Source organism: Rhinatrema bivittatum, chromosome 7, assembly GCF_901001135.1.
Source record: "Rhinatrema bivittatum chromosome 7, aRhiBiv1.1, whole genome shotgun sequence".
In the NCBI taxonomy this organism is placed as follows: Eukaryota; Metazoa; Chordata; class Amphibia; order Gymnophiona; family Rhinatrematidae; genus Rhinatrema; species Rhinatrema bivittatum.
Genome location: NC_042621.1, coordinates 64,791,276 through 64,806,605, shown reverse-complemented (window position 1 = coordinate 64,806,605; position 15,330 = coordinate 64,791,276). Strand labels below are relative to the sequence as shown.

The 15,330-nt window shown below is 46.9% G+C and overlaps 1 protein-coding gene across 1 annotated transcript in view; it reads left to right on the top strand.

The window, feature by feature from the left end:
* SHCBP1 (SHC binding and spindle associated 1) overlaps positions 1-15,070 on the top strand; it is a 63,021-nt gene extending 47,951 nt beyond the window's left edge. The window contains exons 10-13 of the mRNA XM_029608454.1: positions 4,672-4,790; positions 10,821-10,907; positions 11,150-11,285; positions 13,147-15,070. Coding sequence (XP_029464314.1) covers positions 4,672-4,790; positions 10,821-10,907; positions 11,150-11,285; positions 13,147-13,475 — 671 coding nt within the window. The 3' untranslated portion in view covers positions 13,476-15,070. The remainder of the gene's footprint in view (positions 1-4,671; positions 4,791-10,820; positions 10,908-11,149; positions 11,286-13,146) is intronic.
* Positions 15,071-15,330: the final 260 nt, after the last annotated feature.

Genomic DNA, 15,330 nt, shown 5'->3' with positions numbered 1-15,330 from the left:
CTTGAGATCCTTCAGTTCTTGGAGCCTCCTAAGGAAATCACGGCAGTCCTGTTCCAAGAGATCCTTAAGGAGTTGCTGCTGAGGATATGGGAATACTCCCTCACAGTGCTTCCCATTAACAATCTACCTTGTCTAGAAGACTTCTGTATTTGATAGACATCAGCTGCCTCACCAGTTGGTCAAGCCTGCTCTCAAGAGGGCCAAGTGCTCAGACTCATTCGTTGGCGCCCCTGGAGAAGAACCACAGATCAATGGACACTCTTAGGAGGAAGGTGTTCCAAGGCATCTTGCTTATTGCCCGAATTGCTGCCTACCAGATCTACTAGTACTCGCAGGTCATCTGGAAGCAGGTGCAGGAAGTGGCTGAGCAGCTGCCTCAACAGCAGCAAGACACCCTCATGTCGCCGGTGCACAAGGGTCTGGAATGTGGAAAACATGAGGTCCATGCAACCTGCAATGTTTTCAAGATGGCATCAAGAGTCTCTGCAGCGGGAATCGCTGCCCGCAGAATGGCATAGCTTAGACCTCTGATCTCTGACCGTAGGTACAGGAAAGACTTGCTGACGTGCCCAGCACTGGAGAAAATCTCTTTGGAGATAGGGTGAGGGGTGCTGTGGCCCAGCTTCGGGACCACCATGAAAGCCTCCTCCAACTCTCCGCTAGCATTTCGGACCCATCCTCATCCAAGAGGCCATCAAGGCCGGGGCCCAAGAAGTCTGTCTTTTGCCAAGGGAAGTATTATCCTTTGCCTCCTCAATCCTGCCAGCACCATCGTTGCTCCCCTGGCCATTCTAGGCAGCAGAGAGCTCCTAGGCCCCAGCTGGCTCCTCAGTCAACTCCAGGGATGGGGTTTTGACTGATCCGCAGGGAACATAAGCCAGTTGCCCATACCCGGGACGATAGACCCTCCAGTCAGGGGCAGGCTGTAGTTCTTCACAAACCAGTTGGTCAGTGAGTTCTGTCCATCCATTAGGGGTACCAATTAAATCTATTGGGTGTCCTGCCAAATTTCCCTCTGTGCCCACATTGGGGGCCAGTAGCACATGAGGAGGTATTATAAGTGGAACTGTCCTCCCTCTTAATGGCCAGAGCGGTCGAGCCCATACCACCAGGGCAAAGAGGGTGGGGATTCTACTCTAGGTACTTCCTGATTCCAAAGAGAACAGGAACTCTGTCCCATCCTAGATCTAAGGGCCTTGAATACATTTCTAAAAAGAGAAAAGTTCAAGATGGTTTCCCTGGACAGTTTGAGCCCCCTCTTGCTAAAAGGGGACTGGCGTTGCTCCCTTGACATAAAGGATGCATAAACTCACATCAAGATCTTCCCCAGTCACAGGAAGTATCTCCGATTTATGCTGGGAACCCAGCACCTTCAGTACTGAGTGTTGCCGTTCGGGCTGGTGTCCACCCCACTGGTCTTCACAAAATGTCTGGTCGAGGTGGCAGCGCACCTCTGTAGACTGGAAGTGCATGTCTTCCCCTATGTGGACGATTGGCTGGTCAAGAGCACATCTTAGGCAGAAGCCATCAGGTCCATGCACTTGACCAGTCATGTGTTGGAGTCACTAGGGCTTGTTCTCAACTACCCAAAGTCCCATCTCAGCTCGTCACCTCAATTGGACTTCATAGGAGCCCTGCTAGACACAGCTCAGGCCAAGGCCTTTCTGCTCTGCCAGAGGGACATCGCTGTGGCAACCATGGTGGCAGAGATTCAACAGAGCCAGCAGGTGTCAGTCTGGCAATCTTGAAGCTGTTGCACCATATGGCCGCATCCATCCGTGTTACTCCCCTGGCACATTTACACATGCGAGGAGCCCAGTGGACCTTGAAGTCACTGGCACCAGGCCATTCGGAGCCTCCAGGATTGCATCAGAGTTACTCAGTCTCTCAGGAACTCATTGTCTTGATGGAGAGTACCTTCCAATTAGGAACATATGGGATCTTGTTTTAGAGTCCCTCTACTCAAATTGTTCAAACCACAGTTGCATCTACCCAGGGGTGGGGAGCTCCTGTAGATGGGCTCAGCATCCAGGATCTTTAGTACGCTCGGGAACATGCTCGTCAAACTTATGGAGCTTTGGGCTATCCGGTATGCGCTATGGGCTTTTCAAAGATCGGTTGTTCCACAAAGTTGTCCTGATCAAGACAGATAACCAGGTAGCCAAGTGGTATGTCACGCAGGGAGGCATGGGATCGTACCTCCTATGTTCCAAAGCGGTCCAGATCTTGTTGTGGGCCCTGTCCTACGGGATGGTGCTCAGGGCCATGTACCTGGCTGGGACGGAGAACGTGGAAGCAAACAGGTTGAGTCGAGCCTTCAGAACCCATGAGTGGTCCTTGGACCAGGGGGGTAGCGAATTGGATGTTCCACTTCTGGGGGAGCCCAGGGGTAGATCTGTTTGTGTCTCCCTACAATAGGAAGGTGCCTTGGTTGTGCTCCCTGTACGGCAAACCAGCATCAGATGCCCTTGCCCGTCATTGGAGTAAGGTTCTTCTCTATGCGTATCCTCAACTTCCCTTAGTGGTGAAGACTCTCTTGAAGCTTCACAAGGACCAGGGGACTTTGATCCTCATTGGCCGAGACAGGTCTGTTTTTCATTCCTGTGGGAGATGTCCATCTGGAAATTGATCTCATCAGACAAGATCAGGGCAAGTTGCAACTTCTCAACCTGTCGCTCACAGCCTGGATATTGAGAGATTGATTCTGCAGTTGCATGATCTTTCCTAAGATGTGTCTCAGGTCCTGGTGGCTTCTAGAAAGCCTTCTACTAGCAAGTCCTATGGACTGAAGTGGAGGAGGTTTTCCATGTGGTGTGAGCAGAAGGCCCTACATCTGTTCTCCTGCCCCACACAAAAACTGCTTGATTACCTTCTATGCCTATTGGAGGCTGGCTTGAAAACCAACTCCATTAGAGTTCACCTGAATGCAATTGGCGCATACCACCAAGGTGTAGATGGTACGTCCATCTCTGTACAGCATATAGTTGTACGTTTCATGTGGGGTCTGCTTCAGTTGAAGTCTCCCCTAGGGCCTCCTACTGTGTGAGGCCCCAACATAGCTAACACTATGTTGGGGCCTCAACATAGTGTTAGCTCAGCTGATGAAAGCTCCTTTTGAGCTGCTGTGCAGCAGTGACCCAAAGTACCTGACCTAGAAGGTAATATTTTTGGTGGCAGTCACTTCAGCATGCAGGGTTATCAAGCTCCAGGCCTTAGGGTGCATAGCAAGACCACCCTATCATGATAAAATTTAGTATAGATGTCACTAAGTTCATGCTTAAGATGATGATGATGGATTTCCATCTTAACCAGTCATTTGTTCTGCCAGTATTCTTTCCCAGGCCCCATTCGCACCAAGGTGAACGAGCACTGTACAGTTTGGATTGCAAGCAAACCTTAGCCTTCTATCTGGAACAGACAGAAACCCATAGGCAGCCCACCCAACTTTATTTATTTATTTATTTATTTATTTATTTATTTATTTATGGCAAGAATAGGTTGGGTGTTGCCGTTGCCAAGCAGACTCTATCCAATTGGCTAGCAGATTGCATCTCCTTCTGATATGCCCAGGTGGGACTGCATCTTGGGGGTCATGTCAAGGCTCAATCTGACAGCCATGGCAGCGTCACTGGGCTCACTTCACATTCACGTCGTATTACTGTCTGGATAGGGATAGCTGACGTGACAGTAAATTTGGCCAATCTGTCCTTCGGAATCTATTTGGAGTCTAGAACCCAACCTGGGGTCTGTTACCAACTGCACTGGTGGTGGTGTGCTGTTGGCACCTGGACAGGTGTCTGTTGGTCCCCTTTTTGTGTTGGGGAGCAGCCTGTAGCTAGGGATACACCCCTGTGTGAAGACTATACCATCCTGCTTGTCTTCGGAGAAAGAGTTGCTTACCTGTAACAGTTATTCTCTGAAGACAGCAGGATATTAGTCCTCACAAAACCCACTTGCCATCCCACAGAGCTGGGGTTTCTCCTGTTATTTTAATTGCAATTCTATTTTTATGAGACTGAAGAAGGACCCTGCGTGGAAACGTGATTATAGGGCATGCCCAGTGTGCCTAGCCTAGTCAAATTTCTAGAAACATTTACATACGTTTTCCGCGTCGGAGCTCCATCTGATGTCACCCATGCGTGAGGGCTACCATCCATGTGTGAGGACTAACATCCTGCTGTCCTTGGAGAACACAGGTAAGCAACTCTGCTATATCTTTCTGACAGCCTAGAGTGGTGGATGTCTCCATTCCTCTGTTCTTTGCACCTGCTCGTGATTCGAAATGCCTGTTTTGGCATGTGAACTGCTTGGGTTCCATTTGCCAAGAGAGCAGATGTCTGGATAATATACAAAAATGTTTTGTTTTGTTTTTTGGTTTTGTTTTTTTTGTGGCATTGCAAAATTGGCTTTATTTCACACACAAATATTTTAGTGGCTTTAACATTTTGTGTACTACTTCCTCTTTTCTTTTGGTTTTTCTTTTGGGGGAGCTGCAACAGAGCTAGGGGAGTTATCTCCTCTTCCTGCAAGCTCTTTTCTGGGGTAGGGGAGGAAAGACATCCATTTTGCTCTCTGCCTTGCCTCTTTTTTTTTTTTTTATGTACTGGTGTCACCAGATTGGATCCACTTCCCCATAGCCCATTGTGACGTGAAGTTGCTTTTTCCTTGCAGGCATACAGCAAGGAACGACTACACTGGACAACTGTGTATTGCAGTGTGAGACGACTGGAGTTACAGTTCGAACATCAGCAGCATTGTCCATGAATTATTGTGATCTATATGGTGCCAAGGTCTGACATTAAATACCTTTCCTGTTGCTTTCTTAGTTTCTTATACTGAGAAATAAAGTGGATTCCTGTTCCCTCCTCCCTCGAATTGAGGCGAGTTATTTTATTGCTTATTACTTACCTTTGGAAGGTATGACCCTTCTGTTTTTTTGGTCATGTCCATTTTTTTTTTTGGTTGGTTTGTAAGGTCCTATCTAGTGATAAAAGGATGGAATATTTAAAGTCCTGGTTCAGCTCCAACAACCCAAAAGTTGGAGATGTTGAAATGCTCTTGCACAGATGCCTGCAGCCAGGGATAGTGAATTCTGAGCTAGCCCAAAGATTTTAGAGTTTAAACCTGTTTTCAGTCAGTTATTTTTATCTTCTTGCATGCATAGCTGCATCACAACCACCAAAACCATTCCAACATGGCCACTGTTCCCATATATTGTTGGAAGTGCTGCATTAAATAAGGAGAACCCTTAAATTGAGGGTCTTTTTAACAGGCCTAACAAATCCTGACGTAAAAAGGACAGTTTGAACAATAGCTTGCTCTAGTAGCACGTTTTAATTTGAAGGTTTGTATTTAGCCTTTCATTCCATGTATGTACCCGGATCAGTCCAGACAGTAGTTATGTCCCCCTTCCAGCAAATGGAGTCAGAGAAAACTTTGAAGGGTGCTCCCATATAAGCTAGTGCACCCTCTGTCATCCTTCAGTATTCTTCTGACTCCAGCAGATGAGTGGCTGAACTCTAGTTCCCCACTAAGACTTCTGAAAAGCTAAATTTAGTGCTCTTTTCTTTCTTAGCTTTCTTCCTATCTTAAGATGGATCAAGGTTAACAGAGGATAGTTTAAAAAAAAAAAAAAAGACAGGGAAAACTCAGACCCTTGTCTAGGGTCCAGCAAACTAACTTGCAAGAAGAGCTGTTTTTCAGTCTCCATTGCTGTATTTGCTTTGTGGTGGTAAAAATTTGTACCTTTCTTACTTGCAGGTTAGATTTGTAATCCCCCGGGTGCAAGTTGGTGGTCCAGCCTCTCCCCCTTTTCCTCCGAGCCTTCCTGCTGCCCTGAGAAATCGTTTTGCCTCGGGGCAGCCTCCACAGAGACGCAACATTCCTTTGTATGGTGTAAATAGCAATTCAGGCAGGTCGGGGAGAAGGAGTAGTGCTGCAGACGGGGTTTTCCCCTGCTCCTCGCAGCCATTCACTAGCGATTTGTCTGCAACTCAGTTCACAGGCCCATGCCGCGGTCCTCGAGATGCTGCGCGTGCGGAGAGCCTGGCTCTCCCGCGAGGGGATCTGTGCAAATTGCCTCCCTGGTGGGGAGGGTTCCTCGTGGCTGGCAGGACGAGCAGGTTCACGGGCAATGGCTTTCCTCGATGCACGGAGGCCGGCCCCGATCCCGCCGAGCGCTGGAACGGCAGCCATCTTTAATTCTGAGCTGACTGCTCCAGAGCAGCCAGGATATGATTCGGACGCCGGTTCTTCAGTGCTGCCACCAATCCTGATCCCTGTCAACCCACCCGCAGGAGACCCCCCCCCCCCCTCGGTGCCTTCTTCTGGACCACCTCCATTTTCGGCGGATTTTGTGCTTTTAATGCACAATGCCTACCTAGCCAGAATGGGACAGCAGCAAGATCCAACAGGGCCGCCTCCTAAGGTGTGAGCAGGATGGCTGATCCTCTGGGATTCCCTCAGGGAGTGGGGGCCTCAGGACCTGGGGTTCACCAAGATGCCTCCAGGTTCAGTGTGGTCCATCATCCTCCGGGGGGCTTGGCTCCTCTTCCTGAAGGCACTCTCCAGGACCAAGACCTGGATGAATCCTCTCAGATGGAAGGGGATGATCCCCGGGTACTGCATCTCTTCCAGAGGGATGAGTTGGATCCGCTCATCTCATATGTCGTGCAGGAATTGGATATTGAGGATCCACAATCCCTCCAGGGCCTTCTCCACCAGTTCCATCAACCAAGAACAGCCGCCGCTCATCTGCCCTCTTCGCGTTCCCAGTCCTGGTCTCATTCCTTTCATGGCCGAAGACCGGCCCGGGATAATCTTCCCCAGGGGGCAGCTCCCAAATCTTCACAATGAGGCTGTGCCACTCCAGGATAGGGGGCTGTCTCCATCTTCCAAGAGGAGTGGGTCGATTACCTCGGATTAGTGGGTCCTGGATATTCTAAAGCACGGTTACGCTTTAGATTTTGCTTGTCCTCTAAGAGACAGGTTCCTATTCTCTCCCTGCGGACCACCACAGAAACATCTCATAGTACGCCAGACACTCGACAGGCTCCTGACCTTCGGAGCAATTCGCCCGGTTCCTCCGGAAGTGGGAGCCGGCCATTACTCAGTCTACTTTGTAGTCCCGAAGCAGGACGGCTCCTTCCGTCTAATCCTGGATCTCAAGATGATCAACAAAGCCCTCTGGATCCTACACTTCAAGATGGAGACCTTACACTCAGTGATAGCGTCGGTACACAGCGGAGAATTTCTGGCCTCCTTGGATCTGACTGAGGCTTATCTCCATATTCCCATCCTCAAGGCGCATTAGCGCTTCCTTCGCTTCAAGATTCTGGGACAGCATTTTCAATTCCAAGCCCTGCCCTTTGGACTGGCGACAGCTCCCCTTACCTTCACCAAAGTAATGGTAGTAGTGGCAGCAGTCCTCAGGAGGGAGGGAATCCTGGTTCACCACTATTTGGATGATTGGCTCATCCGGGCAAAGTCCCTGGACCAGGGTCAATGAGCTATAGTGTTGCATCTCCTTCAGTCCCTCGGATGGGTGGTCAATTTCTCCAAGTGCAGCCTTACTCCATCTCAGTCCCTGGACTTCCTAGGAGCACACTTCGATACAGCTGTGGGCAAGGGATTGCTGCGTCCGGATCGGGCCCGGGCTCTCATCTCCTAGATACAGCGATTCATTTTGCTCTCTCTTCCCACAGCCTGGGATTATCTTCAGGTTCTGGGCACTATGGCGTCCACTATCGATCTGGTACCTTGGGCTTTTGTGCATATGCGTCCTCTGCAGAGAGCCTTGCTCTCCTGCTGGAAACTGGTTTCTCGGGACTTTCAGGTCATCCTCCCACTGCCAGAGAGGATCAAGGACAGTCTGGCCTGGTGGCTGAACCTGGATCATTTGTTAAAGGGAGTAACCTTGGCAGTCCCTCAGTGGATGATTGTCACCACAGACGCCAGTCTCTCCGGTTGAGGAGCGGTCTGTCAGACGAAATCTGCACAGGGGACGTGGACGGAGTTGTAAGCATCCTGGCCGATCAAGCGCTTGGAGACCAGAGTGGTGCGCCTGGCGTTGAAGCATTTTCTCCCCCTAGTCCAGTGTCGGGCGGTTCTGATTCTGTCAGACAATGCAACAACAGTAGCGTACATCAATTGTCAAGGGGAAACAAAGTCGTCGTGTTTCTCGGGAGAATGACAAGTTGCTGGCCTGGGCGGAGGTCCACCTTTCCCGCCTAGTTGCCTCTCACATCACAGCAGTGGACAACGTTCAAGCTGACTTCTTGAATAGTCAACACATAGATCCCGGAGAGTAGGAACTCGCTGAGGAAGCAGTGGCACTTCTATTCAGTCGGTGAGGGTCTCCCCACCTGGACCTGATAGTCACTCTATGGAACGCCAAAGCTCCGTGATTCTTCAGCCGCAGAAGAGAGCACGGCGCAGAGGGAGTGAATGCCTTAGTCCTTCCCTGGCCGCAGCACATTCTCCTCTATGTGTTTCTGCCATGGCCCCTGATGGGAAAGGTAATCCGAAGAGTTGAGTCACCACGGTCCAGTAATTCTGGTGGCGCCAGAATGGCCATGTCGGCCGTGGTCGTGGACTTGGTCAACCTCAAAGTGGACGGCCCTCTTCGCCTGGGACATCTACCACACTTACTGTGCCAGGGCCAGTATTTTTCGACCAGGCAGATCACGTCTGTCTTGCAGCCTAGCTTTTGAGAGGTACTGGCTGAGAAGATGAGGATACCCGGAGGCTGTGATCTCGACCCTCCTCAAGGCTAGGAAGACTTCTACGTCCATTGCCTTTGTCTGAGTTTTGAAGGTCTTTGAGACCTGGTGTGGTTCCATACCTGTCTCTCTGCAGAGCGCCTCAGTGGCTCAGATACTGTCAATCCTGCAACAGGGCCTGGATAAGGGATTGGACTACAATTCCTTGAGGGTGCAGGTGGCTGCCCTCGGTTCCCTGATCCATCACCGGGAGGGAACCCCCCTTTCCTCTCACCCGGACATCGTCCGATTTCTCAAGGTAGTGAAAAACATGTTAAGCCTCCAGTACACGCTCTGTATCCCTCATGGAGCCTCAACTTAGTTCTTCGAATTCTAGGCGGCCCACCTTTCGAACCGCTACGAGCCACTACCCTCAAGGATCTTACGCTCAAGACAGTCTTCCTGGTGACTATTTGCTCTGCCCGCAGGATTTCGGAGCTTCAGGAGCTATCGTGCAGGGAGCCCTATCATGGATTCAGGAGTTTCCTTGCGCACAGTGCCCTCTTTCCTGCCCAAGGTTGTTTCCGCATTCCATATGAATCAGACGGTGGAACTCCAGTCTTTCTCAACTGAAGATTCCCATGAGCTATGCAAGCTTGATGTTAAGCGCATCTTCATTCGCTATCTGGAGGCCACAAATTACTTTCGCTTGTCGGATCATCTTTTTGTACTTTGGAGTCGCCCAAAGAAGGGGGCCAAGGCTTCGAAACTCACCATTGCTCGCTGGATGAAAGAGGCCATCGCCTCAGCATATATTGGTGCCGGTCGACAGACTCCGGTGGGCATCAAGGCCCATTCCCTCCGAGCTCACGTGGCTTCCTCAGCGGAGAGTCAATCCGTTTCGCCTCAGATATGCCGAGCAGCCACCTGGAAGTCTTTACATATCTTTGCTCGGCACTATCGTTTGAATCTACAGCCACCGGTTTTAGGCTCCTTTGGCAATCGGGTCATTCGAGCAGGGCTATCCAGGGCCCACCCTTTGGTACATCCCACTGTCTGGACTGATCCGGGTTCGTACAGAGAAGAAAATTATTCCTTACCTGTTAATTTTTGTTCCTGTAGTACCACGGATCAGTCCAGACGCCCACCCTAAGGATTTATGGGATTGGGATTGTCTCTCTGCTCATTGTTTTCCGAATACCACGTGTCTAGTGGCTGTTTCATGGTACATTTTGCAAGTTTAGTTGCCTCTTAAAGTTTAGTATACACTGTACAGTTCAAGTTGAAAGGGTTTTATACCTTGATCCATCCATCTTGTCTCTTCAGGCTTTGATAATACTGAAGGATGACAGAGGGTGCACTAGCTTATATGGGAGCACCCTTCAAAGTTTTCTCTGACTCCATCTGCTGGAAGGGGGGCATAACCCACTGTCTGGACTGATCTGTGGTACTACAGGAATGAAAATTAGCAGGTAAGGAATAATTTTCTTTTGCTGCAGTGGTAAATACGGCTATATTTCACCTTTTCTCAAGATCTAGAACTAGTACTTGGCTCTTGAAGATACCACTTAACCCTATTTCTCCTGGGTACTGATGTGACAGCTTCCCTTTTGCTTCTGTGGCAGCAAGCCCATTCTTTGCTACTAGTAACTGATAGGTCCATATTTCGCCACTGTGTGCCTTGGCTGGATAAACTTATCCACCTAACTTAGCCCACATATTCAACGGCATGGTTGCGCTGCTGAATATATCTGGCTAACTTTAAGACAGGTCTTCAGTCTGACCAGAGGTTAGCTGGATAACTTATCTGGTTAACTCAACTCTTCCCAGTTACACCCCTGGAATGCCCCTTACTTATCCTGCTAAATTCTTGCCGGCTAACTTATCCAGCTGAAATGTAGCTGTATAAGTGCCTAAATCTTCATTTAGTCAGATAACTTCTGAGTTAGTTGGCGAAGTGCTTTTTAACATGAATCTCCCAATTTTAGGTAGAAATGCTTAGGATCAAGTTATGTTTAGCATGTCATGTGCCCTCATGAAGCTGAAAGGCAAGAATGATGTAAGACTGATAGAAATGTCTACGTGTTCTAATGCCTCTGTTTATATACCATTGCTTTACAGGGCGCTGGAGTAGAAATCTATCCAGGGAGCACATGCAGCTTGGTTGGCAATGGAATTCACCATTGCAAGGAGGGTATTCTCATCAAGGTGAGAGCATCCTTAAATGCTGTCTACAAACTCCCAGTCCTAGGAGATTTGATAAGCTACAAAACCTATTTTATTCTAAAAATACATTGTAGAAAAAAATAAAAATTCATCACCCTTCTCATTAGTGCTTCAATATCTGCTTGAGCTTAACTTCAAAGAAATTGCAAAGTATTTTCTAACATGGGATATGACAGTCATTTTGGGTTTTTCTTTTCACTTTGCTGCTGCTTAATCTGTTCTAGGATTTTATCGATGAAGTTTATGATATTCCAAAAATAACCATGGAGAATAACGTCATACATAACAATGAGGGCTATGCTGTCATCTTGGTTAAGCCTGCGGCTATCTCTATGAAAAGTAATGTAGCTGATGTTGAAGGTAGGATAATCTGGTGATCAGATCTCAAAACTTTAAACCTAAAGGGCAAATTTGGTGTATTTGTGTTGAGAGATGCTGTGGATAGGAATGGGGGGGGGTAGTAGCAAGAGGCGAGGGGGAGGTAGAGAATGTGGCTGATGGGAAGGTAATAAGGCAGGGGCAGATATGGATGGGGGGGCTATTAGAAGGCAGGGAGGCAGATGTGGGGAAAGAGGGGATGGCCAATTAGTTTCCTTGAATTACAAACAGATCTGAGTTGCAGTATATCCACAATGAAAATACATGATAGATTTGCATGCACTGCCTCAGTTGTATGCAGATGTATCTCTTGTTTCCCTGTACGTACCCGGATCAGTCCAGACAGTGGGTTGAGCCTCCTGTTCAGCAGATGGAGACAGAGAAAAACTGGAAGGGTATTCTATATCAGGACAGTGCTCACCCTGCGTCCCTTCAGTATTTCTGTCTCCAGCAGATGAGGGCAGTTGAACCTGCAGTTCTCTTTCTTTAGCTTTTTTTTCTCTCTGTGAGGTTTTCCCTTCATACCCCTACTTTCTCAGGATCAAGCAAGTATTACCTACTTAATTCTTAACAAAAAAAATTTAAAAAAAAGGATATCAAAACCTGTTACCAAGTGAGACAATTCTGTCTCCTAGCTCTTATAGGGTCCTAGGGGGGATTTTCCCCTTGAGTGTTCAGCCTAGGATTCCTTAGTCCCGGTGACCTTTTTGCCTGGCTTGGGGTGATACTGGTGGTCCAGTCACTCCCCCTTTTTTGGCTTGCCTGACACCAGAGATGTTTCATGCCTCTGGTCTCATAGAGAGGAATTGATGCCTCTGCTCTTTTAAAAAAAAATTAAATTAAAATGTACCCGGATCAGTCCAGACTCCTGGGTTTTGCCCCCCCTTCAGCAGATGGAGACAGAGAAGTTTTACCTGACTCCATCCTATACCCCTGAGGTGCCACTTAGTCTGTCAGTATTTTTCTGTCTCCAGCAGATGGTGGAGGTGCAAACCTTTAGTCTGGGTTTAGTGTTAGGTTTTTAGTGTGCTGGTATTCATTCCTTAGGGAATCTTTTAAAAAAAAAAAAAAAGACAAGGATTTTGAGAACGTTCAGGGATGCAGAGAGAGAGCCTCGATGGAGGCACGGAGTCTCCCGCCACCTCTCTCCCTGCAACCGGGGCCTCTGGATGAGGGCATCTGGAGTTCTTCAGAAGTACGGTTTCCCTCTAAGAAGTGAATCTGAGGTTTCTCTGTGCTTCCTGTCTTTCGGCTATTTCTTGTTTTTTCTGTTGTTCATGTCCCTAATACTGTTCTGAGAATGGGATGTGGGAAGGGTTATCTCCCATTGGAAAATTTTAATATTTCAGTTTGTTTCACAGTTTCTCTTTGGAAGTTTTGTCTACTTCATTGCTTTGACATAAGGTTACTGATAAGTGCCTTACCTGCACCAATCAAACCAGTGATGTCACTGAAGAGTTTTGGTTTTCTTCTCCACATGTCTGGTGTGGTCTAACAGGATTCAAGGAAATAAAAGATAAGACTAAATTTCTCCATTTAGGTATGTTCAGCTTTTTTTTTTTTTTTTTAAGATCACTATTGGATTTTGACCCCAGTTGCTTTCAGAATCCATTTGGCCCTTGATTTGCCTGTGGTTGAATTGAAATCAGTGTAAAAATGGAGTGACAAAATTCTTGTTCACAGCCCTTCAGTGGGATGTCATACCTAGTGTGTTGTGAAGAAATAATAAACCAGTTTTAATATACAAAATTAGGAATCACAAAAAAAACCCCAAAACCCTTTCTAAGCTGATTAGAATTCCAGGTAATTTTCTGTAAAACATCTAAACTGCCTTCTGCCACAGGAGGAAGATCTGGTGTGGAGGAGGCCCCAGGAAATCCGGAGCCCGATGTCACAGAGCCTGTCGCATATGATGGGCAGGAAGCAGATGTCATCGTGGAGTGTGCTGCAGAAGTGGGGAGTGAGATCTTCGAACAAATAGAAGGGAATAATGTGATCGCCAGCGAGCTGCTTGCTACCTTGAAAAGTAAAAGCCAGCTGCACCAGAAAAGGCTGAGTGACCTGGGAATCACAAAGGCTGATGACTTGATGTCTCAGGACATCTTCGTCTCTATAGTGGGGAACCAGTTCAAACGCAACGGGAAGGGAAGCTTTGGCACCTTCCTCTTTTGATGTTGCAGGCTTGTTCTCCAAAACCCCTAGCACAGTTTGCACATCCTGTTTTGAAACTCTGCTGCTTCGTCGTCAAAGATTCATCCTTCCACCGTGTCTTGGAATTTTGTTCCTGAAGCAATGGTGGTATTCCTTGATGGATCACTTGTACAGCATGCGTGGCACGCATTAAGCTGCTACTCTTAGGAAATGTGATGGGAAGGCCCAAAAATCTGACTGAAACTTGCCTCCCAGATTACGAGTTTGCTGTGTCCATCTCTCCCGCCTCAGTCTGTGCCATGATTTATATTTTTGCTGGCAATTTAGGCCACGGATTGTGCGATAGGTGTCTCCTCTGTCACCGAGCAGCTTTCCTACTTATTACCTCTTTGCTTGAGTTGAGGATAGGGATCGTACAGTATAATTGTTGCTGATTTAGCTTGTCTGTAAAGTACAATGCTTCCAACTGAAAACTTTCCCAGTTAGCTTTCTGTACTTTCACAGACTCAAGCGATTTTAGAAGTCAGGACTCCCAAGCTGCCTTTCGACAGCTGGTTGCGTAATGGTGCTGGTCATATTGTCCAAAGTGATGTACATAGTATTTTTAACTCACTGCTTGTCAATATTTAAATGTTTTGCTCTGAAACTTCCCGATTAGATTTAGCAACTGGTTGACTGATTAAAATTCACCTTCTTCTCACCCCCCTGCCCTCCCCCCCCCCAAAAAAAAAATAAAAACTGTAAAGGATTGAAGTCGTTACAGCTTGCTCTTGTGGCTTTAGTACTAAAATTATAAATAAACTATTATATTTGAAAATAAATATGTAATTGTAATTTTAAATTTTTATATAGTGCCATATCTATACACAAGTCTTCCAAATGCTCACCAATTAAATGTTAGCTATTTTGTAAAGAGTGCATTGAAACATGGGCACACGTTGAATTAGCAATGGATGATGACCTAGTAAAGATGCAGTTTGTACTATTAATCATTTATAATCTGTCCAAAGTAATAGAGAGTAATGGGAAACACACTTTGAGGCCGAGGAAAATCAATGAACAGCGGTAACTATATTCCTTCCTTATGCTCCCTTGTTACTACGGAAGTATGTTCCCAAGGGTGACTACGAGAGAGCTTAACTTGGTGTTGTGTAAACTCAAGCTAGTAATCTATTTGGAGTTGGCTTATTTTTAACTATCCTTGTAAGACTTATTTTGAGTCCAGGTTCAAATGGAAATTAAATTTTATTTTGCAAAATATAATTTTTATCTTTTTTTGAGGGGGGGGGTTCTTGATGTGTCCAACTTTTTTGCTGACGTATAGAGCTAAAATGAGCACACATGGCACAGCAATGTTAGCTAATTGGTAAAAATGGGAACAGCCACAAAGTGCACCAGCACGGAGTTTGAAAATGTGAATGTTTGCTTTAGTTTGTTTGTATAATGTCATGTTAATTTTGGGATTGGCTTAATACAACCAATGGAATATATCAGTGTAATAATTGATGTTGCTATTTCACTTTCATGTAAATCCTGGTAATTTACATTAAAGTACAGGAATGGGGTGTTATCTGTATTTTCTGCAATTGTTGACACTAAATAAAAAGGGCTTTTATTGAATTTTTTATTTTTTTTTTGTTGCGTTAGGTTTTGCTCCCTACGGTTTGCCGAGTCTGTAGGATTGTGATTGCAGCCACCGCTGGGCCGTTCCCTCCTTTTGCGCACATTCTTGCTCAAGACACTTCAGTTAATATTTAATTTCCATTGATCATTTAATGAGAATTGAATGCCACACAAACTGCAGTTCTACTGCAATTGGCTTAATTCATTAACTATAGAGGTTTGGATTTTTTTTCTAGTCAACAGATATACTGGT